The 13,769-nt window shown below is 46.2% G+C and overlaps 1 protein-coding gene across 3 annotated transcripts in view; it reads right to left on the reverse strand.

Annotated features, from left to right (window-relative positions):
* The window catches only part of LOC110497959 (cysteine-rich motor neuron 1 protein), a 42,391-nt gene extending 28,843 nt beyond the window's left edge, over positions 1-13,548 (reverse strand). The window contains exons 1-3 of one of the 3 annotated variants that reach the window (XM_036954906.1): positions 12,768-13,548; positions 7,573-7,734; positions 7,187-7,357 (exon numbers count right to left, since the gene is read on the reverse strand). In XM_036954906.1, the coding sequence (XP_036810801.1) occupies positions 7,187-7,357; positions 7,573-7,734; positions 12,768-13,059 (625 nt within the window). In that variant the 5' untranslated portion in view covers positions 13,060-13,548. Of the gene's footprint in view, positions 1-7,186; positions 7,361-7,572; positions 7,735-8,055; positions 10,731-12,767 lie in introns of those variants that run through there. The other 2 variants (XM_036954905.1, XM_036954907.1) reach the window with 2 other exon arrangements.
* Positions 13,549-13,769: the final 221 nt, after the last annotated feature.

Below are 13,769 nucleotides of genomic sequence, written 5' to 3' on the forward strand. Positions count from 1 at the left end.
TGCGTATGGGAAGAATACTTTACAATCTTTGCATGCGTTATGGTTTTGGTGGAAAGAGAATGAAATAGAATGAAATTGTGTAACAAGGCTTGGGGTTTGTGGCTCTTTCAGAAGCTAGTTTGTTGATGTCCTTCCCAGACTTTTGGCGTTCCCTGGTGCAACACGACTCTAGCAGAGGATGTGTCTCATCCCTGACATTTGAGGGCCTGAAAGAGGATCCCTGAGGCTGTTCCTACCAGATGGGAAACTGAAATGGCAAACAGAGGGACTGGAGCCCAGGTTCTGCTCCACAGACAGACAGTTCAACTCCACATACAGCGATGATTGCAGTATTACTTTCAATAGTCAAACCCTCAATGGTTGAACACATCGGTGCGACCCAATGCTCACCCGGCATGTTAATCTTCCACCTATGCAGTCGTTTGAAGTTTGCCTGAACCGTAAAAGTTAAGTTGTGACTTGAGCAGGAGAGTCATTTTTGGGGGAGATATCTGACAGATGAAATTGAGGATGAAGGAAGTGTTGGAGTTTTTCTTCCCTGAATAAATAGTGCATGGGCATGAGGTATCTGCACTGTACTGTTTGCTCTAGGAACCTGTGAACAGTCGGGGCAGGCACAAAGCTTGTATTGATCAACTCTGTTACTGAATAGTGTCAGAGAGAAGGGGGGAAATTCCCCTGAATAAGGGCAAGAAACGACCCATTTATTAACGGTGTTTGTCCTAATTCCTGCATTTGAGTTAAATAAACTTCAGTTACAGGCTGATGTCAGAGGTTTTATATCAAATAGCAGTAACACAGAGCGTGCTGCTGTCTAACAGAGTGATGTGGCCATGAATAAAATGTTGTGCAATGTTTGCATTGAATAAGACTTTCTGTGTGCCCCAGTCAAAGAAAACAGATTGCCTACTCATGTCTAACAATGGGTGGACTGGAGTACGCTGGGAAAAACCAGCTGCCAGACACTCTATTGTCATTCAAATGAATGATATTGTAGCCCTTTCTGAACATAATAGGGCAGACACAGAGCATGGAAACAGTATGGTAAACTCAGTAGAGGATGGATTTCAGCACATTCTGTTTGTGTTCTATCTCGAAGCACCAATGGGGTAATTAGCTAGTCAGTGGTCACAAAAGCAATCTCTGTATTACAATGGTGGCTATTCTCCAGCTTACGCAAACAAGAACACAAAGACCTAATTGCTTAATAAATTCAGTTTGTAGAATGGTCAAAATGTTCTCTCGTTGTGGTGGTGAGATAGTATGGAAAACCTAGCCACCCCTTAGGGGAAGCCTTAATACACACACAAACATGTACACATGCGCACACACACCCACACGCACCCTGAAGTTGGGCTTGAGGTAGGATTTAGAAATTGGTTTATTACCACAGAATGGGCTATTGTAAACAATGAATATTTCTGGCATCTCCGAGAAGCCCATTCGGGAAAGGAAAACACCTCTATGTAAATGAGTTTTTTTCTACACAGAGCACAAGGAGCACAGTATTCATCTGACTGAAGCAGCTCTGGTAGGCAGAGGAGGCTGTGTTGACAGCCTGAGTTTACTCATGGTACAAGTGCACAATGTGAGTTTTGTTCAGTGACTGACTTTGGAAGCAAGTCAGCGGAGAACAAAGCTGTCTTAGTACAGCGGCCCTACATGGGCCTCTGGTACATCCTCTGGTTTTATACAGTTTGTCCGCAAAGGGACCCATCAGGCTCATCTCTCACGTAAGCTGTGGAGGACTGGCCGCTTGCCCACTGGCGGTTGAGGCTACAAATGTCTGTATTGTTCTCTATTTTAAAGAACTAAGTCTGGGAGGTGGTTCAGGGCAAAAGGCACAGGGTCACAGGAGAGGGAAACATAGACGTGTGATCATCACACTCTGGTTAGGGCAGTGTGTCAGGAGAGAGAGCTGCAGCAGCTCACATTCCACACACACACACACACACACACACACACACACACACACACACACACACACACACACACACACACACACACACACACACACACACACACACACACACACACACACACACACACACACACACACACACACACACACACACACACACTTCACAGCTCCTCGCTCTCTCACGCTCAGGCTAAATATTTGAGGATGAAAAACGTGATCCTGGTATCCCATGATCACGGGTCGAGTGTTCTCTGCTCAGAGTAGCTCAACACAGCCTTCTTCGTATTGTCAGATGAGATTGGGCCAGGGAGAGTGAAAGTAGAGGCTGAGCTTTTATCATGCTGAATGGGCTGAACAATGTTGCAGAGAATACTTTTCTATGGACAATTGTCTACTACAGAGCTGGCACAAAATGCATGGGAGTGAAAGGATGGCACAAGTATGGTCCAAGTTGAATAGAACAGTAACAAATTGGCCATGAGGGAACCTTCAAAATTAGTTAAAGGTCTCTGGATCTGTCTTAGAAGAAACTGAACATAAAATATGAATTGGGCTGTACACATAAAAGTCAGTCCAGGGGAGTACGGGGCTACGCTCTGCAGCTGCCCAGTCAGTCCAGGGGAGTACGGGGATACGTTCTGCAGCTGCCCAGTCAGTCCAGGGGAGTACGGGGATACGCTCTGCAGCTGCCCAGTCAGTCCAGGGGAGTACGGGGCTACGCTCTGCAGCTGCCCAGTCAGTCCAGGGGAGTACGGGGATACGTTCTGCAGCTGCCCAGTCAGTCCAGGGGAGTACGGTGCTACGCTCTGCAGCTGCCCAGTCAGTCCAGGGGAGTACGGTGCTACGCTCTGCAGCTGCCCAGTTTGTGGTAGTTGAGGCAGTTGGGTGATGTAACATTGTTGGTTATCTGCTCATGTTTTCTCACAGACAAACAGAAAAAGAAGAGGCTGGTGGCCTGGCTAGAGCTGGAGAGCTGGGGCAGGGGCTGGAGGGCAGGAGTGGATCTGAGACCCCAGCAGGGGCTGGGGCTTGGGTTGGGGCAGGGCTTGGGAAAAGTTGTGGTGCCTGGTAAGCAGAGCTATCAGCTGGGTGACTGGGAGCAGTGAGAGGACAACAGGCTGAGACAGCGATCCCACTTTGCCTAGAGCTATCAGCTGGGTGACTGGGAGCAGTGAAAGGACAACAGGCTGAGACAGCGATCCCACTTTGCCTAGCGGGAAGTTCTTTGTCTGAGCCAACAGATAAACTGTGTTTTGTTTCCCCTCTGAAATCACTGCCAAGAGACACACACACACACACACACACTGGGACATGAGCAGGCCCGCTGGGCATGACAGAGGCCATAGCCTCTGCAGATGACACACAAACACAGAGACGTCTAGCACCCCTGCCAGCTACTGGCGGTCTGGACTGGCGAGTAATAGTGATGCCACAAAGAGGCTGCAGCCAAGCAGAACTAATGATGCTTCAGGGGAAGGAGACGGGCGGGAGGGAGTGTGGTACTACTGGTGGGCCAACTCTGTGGTGGCGAGGTCTGTTTGCACCATGGCATCATGGTGGGCACGGCTCCAGTGTCTGACCCACCTCAACTCCATTTCCTCCCTTGTAATGTTCTTTTAAAAAGTATACACTTATACTAAACATTAATACTGCCCCATTTCACCCATTATAACCTTCTGAGGTTAGCCATGAGGACCAGTCACATTTAAAGTACATCGATGTAATATGACATACAATAGCTGTGTAACAACCCACAGGCTTAAATCTGCATTCTGTTTTCCTTAGCCGCTCTCCGCAGGGCCATTACAACATCAGGTCATATCAGCAACATCAATCAAAGTATTACAGAACAAGCTCCTCTTCTGAAGGCCACATGGGGAAACTCCTTGTGCACAGCAGCTCAAAGGCGTATAATTAATCAAAGCCATAAATGTACACACAGGGCCGGAGAACTAAATACAGGCCCCAGACCATTTCCTGCACTTGACACAAATAACTTGTCAAAATGGCTTCCCCTAGCTGGCTCCCTGGCCTGACCTCTTCCTCCTCTTCCACTAATTTGATCAATCCTCAGAGATTCAGTCTAATACTTCCTCATCAGCAACACAGTGTGCCTGTGTTCATGTCACCTCCCAGCACCCAACATGACATTGACCCCTGTCTGAAGTCCAACGACGTGCGTCAGCATACTGACAGTACATATATAGAGAGCCCTTAGCGATACTAAGAGATGGCTGTTGGTGATCAGGTGCTGCAGACGGTGAAGCTGCAAACGAGGTTTGTGCCCCAAGTCTTCGAACAAACAGTAAACAGGAACACAAGCCAGGACAGTTGGCTGGACTCAGAAGGCTACTCTAATCTCTGAGTCAGAGCGAGCATTAAGAGCCAGTCCCAAACCACTACCATGTGTGAATGAATGTACAAGCCCCAAGCAGAGGCAGAGGATGTTATGTTCAAATGGATGGCTGAAAAAGTGCTTCAAGTACTGGCAACAAGGTCCGCTTTCATCTTCAACTGCATGTGAAGATTGGAATCACTGTAACTCTCATGCAGTGAAAGCAGAGCTTTCCGTATGTGTAGACATCACAAGCTAAGGGACATATTGACCCAGACCTAAATCATTACTTGATCAGATGGGTAGCTCCATGACCTCTCAGGAGCACTGCACTCAGGGTTACTCATCATAACGGAAGCACTGACGACAGACAGCGAGATCTCCGCCAAGCCAGTCAGACAAAACAAGTTAATTATCACTGCCCTGAACACACACACACACCCTCCTTACTTAATGCATGGCCGTTTGAAGGGTGTGTGGAGAAGCGACAACACATGAGCTGCAGAAAAATGTTGTTTACTGTTTTCAGTGTTGTGATTTCACGCTGTTGTCCTCTCTTGGCTGCTCTAGACAACTGGAAGTTGAGAAATGCAGCAGAGGACTTGTATATTATTCATAAGGACACAGGAGAGGGCAATGACACTGTCTCTCAATAATACAGTATGTGTACTTTTCCACACTGCTAGAGGAATTTACAGAACAAACAGCTCAGTACAAGTATCCAAATACACAGCCAAGGGACTGTACATGCTCTGTAACAACCCTGTTTGTTTGTAGATCTTGTTTGCAGATCATATAACTGAAGATTACACATTTTGTGGTCCTCTCTAGCTCAGTTGGTAGAGCATGGTTCTTGTAATGTTAGGACGGTGGGTTTGATTCCCGGGACCACTCATATGTAAAACATTTTTTCATGCATGACTGTAAGTCGCCTTGGATAAAACGTCTGCTAAATGGCACATCCTACAATACTCTCAGACCTTTCATTATCAGGAATGGTACACATTTCTCGGCTGAACTATCAAAGAAAAAAAGGGATGAAAGCACAAACAAAGCTAAAACAAATGTCTTAGTTGTGGATCGAGTCACTTGTCTTGAATTGGGCCTCCTAAACTCAACAAATGTCCTTAGTAAACTGACGTCAGTCTAGCTTTTTGGCACAACATGGTTACGCAGTATTATGAAGCGGATGATGAGATCTTCCCACTAACACAGCAGGAGAGAATCTGTGAGTTCACTCACTGGCACTTTCTCAGTGAGACCAATGTTCTTTATACATACAGAGAGCTGCCATGTTGGTTTTATGCATCTCTCACACAGTTCTGTCAAAGGGGTGAAATAGAACCCACCTCAATAACAATGAACTTAGAAGTGCCAGTCAGAGAGGCAGCTACATGGGTACTTACCCTTAGCCCCTCTATGAGGCACATTTAAACAAACAGCTCATAATTGTCACTCTGGTTCCTGAGCTCTGTGGAGGGCTATCTTCCTCCTCATTCTGTGCTTTAACCCTGGACACAGGCTGAGAATTCAGCCAACACACTATACTGTTACACTTTACAGCCTGAACACTGTGTACGTAGATTTCTATCACCTCATAGGTCCACAGTATATTATTCTCCTTATAATAGAACCTCTCTCTGCTACTCTCTCTCAAATCAAATCAAAGTTTATTTGTCACTTACAGTGAAATGCTTACTTACAGGCTCTAACCAACCGTGCTGAAAAAGGTGTGTGTGTGTGTGTGTGTGTGTGTGTGTGTGTGTGTGTGTGTGTGTGTGTGTGTGTGTGTGTGTGTGTGTGTGTGTGTGTGTGTGTGTGTGTGTAAAGAAATAAAACAACAGTAAATAGACATTTGAAAATAAGAGTAGCATGGCTATATACAGACACCGGTTAGTCAGGCTTATTGAGGTAGTATGTACATGTAGATATGGTCTAAGTGATTATACATATATGATGAACAGAGAGTAGCAGTAGCGTAAAAAGAGGGGTTGGCGGGTGGTGGGACACAATGCAGATAGCCTGGTTAGCCAATGTGCGGGAGCACTGGTTGGTCGGGCCAATTGAGGTAGTATGTACATGAATGTATAGTTAAAGTGACTCTCGGTGTTGACATGGAAAGGACTTTGGAATAGACTGACTGATTGTCTACTACACCTCTGTGATTTCTCACAGGTTGTGCTGACTCGCTGTACTGTAAGGGTCTAGGTTGAAGAGAAGGTTAAGACATTAAGACAATGTAATCATTCCATGCAGAAGTGTTAGAAAATAAACAAATTCATTGGACCAGTGCCAGACTGGAAGTGAATGTTAGCAGTACAGAAAGTTTTCCATCAAAGTGGAGAATAAACACCATCGTAATGAATTTCAGCTAACTACTCAGCAAACACACATCGTAACTGTTTTACTGTAAATCTACTTATTGAAACGTTTTTCAAATGATCTACAGACACTTTATTACTTGATTTCCCGACCACTGGTCACATTATCAATGCTAATCCTGTATAATCAGCAACAGTGCTGGCACCGTGAATGTGCTTATTTTTGAACGCCCAGCATGGAATTATTACTTTGTCTTAAACTGTATTTTTTCAACCTAGACATGAGTCAGGTATAACTCAAGCTATATATTTGACATATTTGATTCGATTATAGATTTGATATATTAGGGTACATAGGGTACATATGCTTAATAAGCTGAGCTCAACTCAAATAGAGATAGTGTAAAAGACAGGGATTTTGTAGGATAAATAAGGTCAGCTCTGCTCTTGAATCTGCATTTTGTGTATCACTGTATCAGCCACTGTATCAGTCATTGCATCAGCCACTGCATCAGCCCCCTTTGTGCAACATGACTTGAGCAGTTGTTGGTTAGTTTTAGGTTAGTTTTAGGTTAGTTCTAGGTTAGTTTTAGGTTAGTTCTAGGTTACCTGCGGCTTCCTGGCACTGGCTGCGGTTGATGTAGGAGGAGTGATAGTGGCAGCTCTGCGATTCACACACACAGCCCTGTGCTGTCAGGTTGCACCCAGAAAACATGCAGGCTGGGTCGGAGGGTCCCACAAACTTCTCCCTTTGCCTCTCCTGGTGCTCATGTCTACGGCCTTCTAAAAGAAAGAGAAGAGGGGACAGGACATAGTCCGTCATCATGTGTCACTGACAATGGCACCACACAGATCCATGCTGGGGCCACCTTCAGACTGAGCATGTATCATCACTATGACATGCATTAGTCACCAGCGTACAACATCTGGTATGGATTAGCAATGTTCAATGGATTGTATTTTTTGCTCCTGACGGCTATCTGTGGGAAACTCACCCGTCTTGCTGGCCCTCATGCAGGATTCCATGTCAGGGTAGCTGAAGGAGCCCAGGCAAGAGTGACGGGCGTCACACACACACATGGCCCCGGCCCTGTCACAGCCTGTCTGCAGGGGGCAGCGCTCATCCTCCAACCCAGCCTCCGGACTGTGAGGCAGAACTGTGGAAAGGAGGAGATGAGATATTAAAGGAAAATAAAGAAGAGGGGAGGGGCTGGAGAGGGGGGATAGGAGAGGAAAGGGGGGGTAGGGGAGAAGAGAAGCATCATCAAAGCGATCCAGAGCAGACATCTCTGTTCTGTTCCTGCCATGCATTGCCTTGCTACTGCCATTTACCTTATGTATTTGTCCCATGCCCAGCCAACCATCCCTACCCCTACCTCTGAGATACTGTAGCTAGCTCCTCCAGGCTAAACTCAACACAAACAAACACATCTAATGACAATGGGGGGTGGAGGATGGAGGGGAGACAGGGGACCCACCATGCCAGCTGCCTCTCTGCTCCTCAGGGATCCCACAGGGTGGTCGTGCTCATAAACAGGCTCAAACAGAACACAACACACCGCTCCTCTCCTCTCCCTTCAACAGCTTGTCTTCCAGGCCTCAATCAACAGAGTAGAGACTTGATTACTGCTTATCAAAATACTCTGGCTTCTCTCACAGACACATTTAGAAGTATGAGTAGTAGTGTTCCCATCAGAATGTATTACAGGAGCTGGGCTAAATAAACTGGTAAAACACTACAGAGTGGTAATCGTTGAGTAAAGGTGTACTTCTTCTTTCCTCTCAGAAGGGGAAGCCTTGCTTTCATACTCTGCTAGGGGCCGGGAGACAATGATGATTAAAAATGATGGTATATGAATGGACATCTAGGCTGGCGATAATGAAAATACTTAAGAAAATGTACGTTGTTCATTTATTAATACCAAACAAAGGGAAAGCAGGGATGAACTTCTATTATCGTACAGCACATTCAGTCATTCCTTTCAGAAGTGGTGCTTGAGAAGTGCTCTGTATGTAGCCTATAATGGTCACCTATACAAACCCACATCTCTCTCTGTTGTGCTAATTCTGGAGACTATAAGTGATTATTTCCAGAGTTGAAAGAGAGAGAGGTGAATATTGGGTGGCAGACAGTCATGGTCCCTGTGAGTTAAACCAGCCAGGACATTGGGTAGAGTAGAGGGGCAGGCAGGCTTTTCAAACGGAGCTCCCCTGCCACGCCAAACTCTCCCTCTTATTTCCTGTTACCTTAAAATGATCCCCACCTCAACATTTGTTCCATCTCTGGGCCTTTCTGTGCCTGGGAGGGTATTTTTAAATAGCAGTCATTGAAGGTGGGTGTCTGAGTGTGTCTGTGGGGTGAAGGGGGCCTCCAGGAGTAGGAGGCAGGAGGTAGACAAAGCAAAATGAGAGGTTAGGGGGGGTGAACCTCTAATTACTGTAGTTAATTAATGATTAGGTTGACTCTCTGGCTGTGATATGACCCCACTCAGCTGGCCTGGATCACTGTTGCGTCTCTGGGGAAGTCCTCTCAGCCATGGAGACTGCTTGTCTTGGCATCCAGAGCTGGGATGGGAAAGTTGACCTCTGAGGCTCTTTGGCTGATAGCAAGCTCAAAAGGAAGTCTTTGAAACATTAGATAATGCTGGAGGAAGTGGACAGGATTAGAAGGAGTGGTGGACTGGACAGGACGCAGAGTCCAGTCTTTGCGCTTGAGGACAGACATTCTGTGAGGTGGTATTGTTAAGTGCTCTGGAGAGGGAAGAGGTGGCACTAACACAGTGAGACAGACAAAATAAAAACACCCTGGGCCAAACATCGATATCACTCAAGTGGTGAAAAACCCTTTGGGGATTAAATTAGTTACGTGTTTGGATTCACAGGCAACTTTCCCTAATCACAGCTGTCATAACAATACACAACCTCTTTAACTGGCTGCACTTGATGTACAGTATACACATAGTATAAAAGTCCTCATAAGCATACACTTACTGGATATTTAGCATTCTGTTCAATATCATGTGCATCAGCTATTTTCTCACTGACTGTACACATGTTTGTCTACTACAGATCTCACCTGAAGACATGGTCTACCTTCTTCGACCTCCATCACCCTTCCATAGTGTGCGAATTACGGGGGGAACACAGAACCCCCAAATCAGACATGAGATCCCATAAATGCAACGAAAGTCCAACTTTGGGGGTAGGGGGTCTCTAATTGAACCATTCTCCTATTTAGAAAAATGCAATTGTGTACTGATACAGTGGTAAATATGAAAATTAAATATTTTTCCAAATGAAACGAACACTTCCACCTCTCTGTCATGGTTTGAATAAGTGACAGTTGGTTCAGGTTCTTTTAATCGCATTCATCTCTCTTCTCCGCCTGCTAGCGAACTTACAACATTGTTTCAACGGTGCCTTACAGTTTTCCACGCCGATGAGCTTGGGACGGACACAGCTGTATTTACGTCCCGTATTTCAGCCCCTTTCAGGTTTCCAGACTTTTCTTTTTACAAAAAAGGTCAATTTCTCAGCAAGACACATCACTAAATTCAGGCTAAAATAGTATAGGCCTAATGACAATTCGCACTCTGCCCTTCCATATTGACCACCCAGAACAACAAGGCTTAGAGCAGAGGAGCGGAGAGAGAAGCAGGGGTCAGAGACTGGAAACATTTACCCCCTACTCCTGATTGCGACCCTAATCACTTTAAGACCCTACCCCCGGCTTGGGAGGGAAATCCCAGATCAGCCTGGCACTCTGCAAACACACAGGGAGGTGTTGATTTACCCTCACCCAGCCGACCCCACCGGGGGGGCTCTGCATGTGCTGGGTCCCGCAGCCCCGAGGACCAGAGGCACGACTCAATCATGGAAACCATTAACTTTTACATTAGACATTTTAGTAATTTAGCAGACGCTCTTAACTGGAACGACTTACAATTAGTGCATTCATCATTTAGAGACGTTCAAAGCTGTTAATTTGACAGAGGGGGTAGCTATGGGTATGGAGGGGGATTAAGGCCTGCAGACAACAGTCACCCATGAAGCATTGTTACCCATCGCTCCACAAAAGCTGCGGCCCTTGCAGAGGAAGGGGAACCACTACTTCAAGGTCTCAGAGCGAGTGACGTCACCGATTGAAACGCTACCAGTGCGCACCACCTCTAACTAGCTAGCCATTTCACATCGGTTTCACTCACCCCCCTTTTGACCTCATCCTTTTCCGCAGCAACCAGTGATCCGGGTCAACAGCATCAATGTAACAGTATAACTTTACGTCCGTCCCCTTGCCCCGACCCGGGCGCGAACCAGGGACCCTCTGCACACATCAACAACAGTCACCCACGAAGCATCGTTACCCATCACTCCACAAAAGCCGCGGACCTTGCAGAGCAAGGGGAACAACTACTTCAAGGTCTCAGAGCGAGTGACGTCACCGATTGAAACGCTACCAGTGTGCACCACCGCTAACTAGCTAGCCATTTCACATCCGTTACACCAGCATAACCTGTAATCAGGGACACTGTCTCCTGGGACACCCTGGAGACCCAGGACCACTAGACCCCTCCGAGTGATGATGGAGGGCAGGATCATGAAGATCCGGCCCCAACGTGGGACTGTTTTTCCTCACCTCTGGTAATGTCAGTCCCATGCAATCACTTTGTTTCAGTCTGGACAGAGTCCAGGTGAGGCACTGGCTGGTGCTTGATGTGATCCTGACCATGACCCATGCCCAGTTCTCTCAGAGGGCAACTCCTGTTCTGCCTTTTAGAATGCTACATACACACGCGCGCACACACACTCAAACACACACACACACACACACACACACACACACAGGTCATGGATCGCTACCCTTGAAGCCCTAAAGGATTTAGAGAGCCATCCTCTGGAATATAATTTTCCTGGGAGACAGGGATATATTGTGTACAACAGCTTAATAAACTGTCAGTAAAAGACTGGTATAGGACATGGATCTGATAGGAGGGAAGGCAGGGAGACCACAGTGGGATTCATGGTAAGGTCATTCAGATAAATCTGCCAATGAAAACCTGCTGGTGAGTCTTTTGCCATTTTTCCTTGACCCCAAGGAAGCCCTCAGAGGCACATCACAAGCCCATTGATTGTGCAACCACATTACAGCAAAGCACTTTCTCCAAGGACAGCTAACCTGTTTCAGGATCAAATGAAGACAGAGTAAAGTGTACACGCACAGATACACATTTCCCATTATTAGGCTGCCCATGCTTTTTACATCAGACAAATGAAAATAGTCATTTACTTTTAAGAGGTTCAAATTGGGCCCTGGCAGGGAAGCCTGAACTTAAGTAATACTGACGTGGAGGCATGGTGCAAAGGTTTGTTGCCAAACCTATTGTCATGCCTGCAAGAGAAGAAAGCTGAGGTTTCAAGGGGGGAAATGAACAGTCTAACATGGGGTCCTCTGTTGGCAGTCAAGAGCTACTTAAACCTGTAGACCTGCTTCAACCAGTGAGCTTAGAGACAATGTCCAGCACAGTCAATGGAATCATGAACTAGCTGGCCACTGTGGTGTGCTCAAGCTAAATTAGAATAATTACTTACTATGGAGACTTTTCTGCCCAGAGCTGAGAGTGATGTTTAATGAATAACCATGTTGCTGAAACCTCAATGACCTCCCATTCTTCTATCAATTTTGTATTTTTTTCCCATTTTTAAATGTAACCTTTATTTAACTAGGCAAGTCAGTTAAGAACAAATTCTTATTTACAATGACGGCCTACACCGACCAAACACGGACGATGCTGGTCAAATTGTGCGCCGCCCTATGGGACTCCCAATCACCGCCGGTTGGGATACAGCCTGGATTCAATCAATGAGAAATAATTACCTAGTAGCCTGAGGGCAATTCCACAATAACTAAATTATGATGAGGCTCTGAATTTTCACTGTAAAATGTATGCCAAACAAAAACCATTGACAAAGAAGTTTAACAAACCATACACCTCTATGCACAATGTCTACTTGCTGAAAAATCTCTGCGTAATTCCGTTATCATGGAATTGTCCCTTTAGCCTACTATAGAATAAAGATGTTTGTGCCATTCCAGGTCATGCTTACATTTCAGAATGGGAAACAAGACCAACATTAAATTGAGCCTATTTTATTCATACGTGAAGTCTTATTTTAGACATAGGCTACCCACCTTTACAAACTCCTATATCAGGGAGCGTTACAGCTCCCGTTTGGTTGACAGCCGCGCAGGTTAGTCCCAAGGCGCAGTAGCCCAGTGCCCAGTCCTGGCCGGCGCATGGCTCCCACTCCATCCGGGTACACTGATCGCAGCATCCGCACGGGTCACTGGCCAGAGTCCGACCGCTCTCGCAGGCTTTCGGGGGGGGACACGTCCGGAGATCACATGGCGTACATTCATGAGACACCAACACACGCACCAGAATTGAAAATTTCAAGAACTCGACCAAACACTTCCTGAACATATTTCAAATATGATGATGAGCCCAAGATCGGTAGCCTATGTTAAAAATGTAGGTCTAAGCAAACCATTTCCTTCTGTCAAGTAAATCGCCAAATTAAATCCGCGAGCTCCGTTAGATGTAATTCCAGAAGTTAGAACGTTACGGTTAAAATGGAATGCGAAAAATTGTTGGTGCCTGCGCTGTCAGTGCATTTACAATAGCCTAGGCAGCATGCTGCCCGAGAATAGTCTACCTCGGAAAGTGCACGGAAAAGTGCACGGATGCTCCTGGTTTGGTCTCTCCAGTAGGCTGGCTTGTCTTTTACTGGCAATGGGCTATCCTCAGAAAATATGATTCAATGCCTACTGTAGGTAGGTGCACTTTCATTGTTGTTTCAAGTAAAATAATAGCTGCGTCCTACGACAACCACATAGTGTGAGTCTTCTGCGTTTGGAGAGGAGTGAGGATGCCCTTACACCGAAACATTGGGATGCAATCTGAGACCCAAATTGACATTACAGGCATAGACATTAGCTGCACCCATTCCTCTTGAATGACATGTACGCCCAGCCTGGTGTACGCCATCCAATCACAAGTAGCGAACGGAGGGAGGATTTGAATTGAGATATCCTCTAATCGTTCCGCTGGTCCTCTCATTTGGTTGCGCAATAGGTAGCGTATTCGCAATAACCTTGAAATTCCGTTGAACGAAATGTTCTTTCCGCTTTTTC

Source organism: Oncorhynchus mykiss, chromosome 19, assembly GCF_013265735.2.
Source record: "Oncorhynchus mykiss isolate Arlee chromosome 19, USDA_OmykA_1.1, whole genome shotgun sequence".
Classification (NCBI taxonomy): Eukaryota; Metazoa; Chordata; class Actinopteri; order Salmoniformes; family Salmonidae; genus Oncorhynchus; species Oncorhynchus mykiss.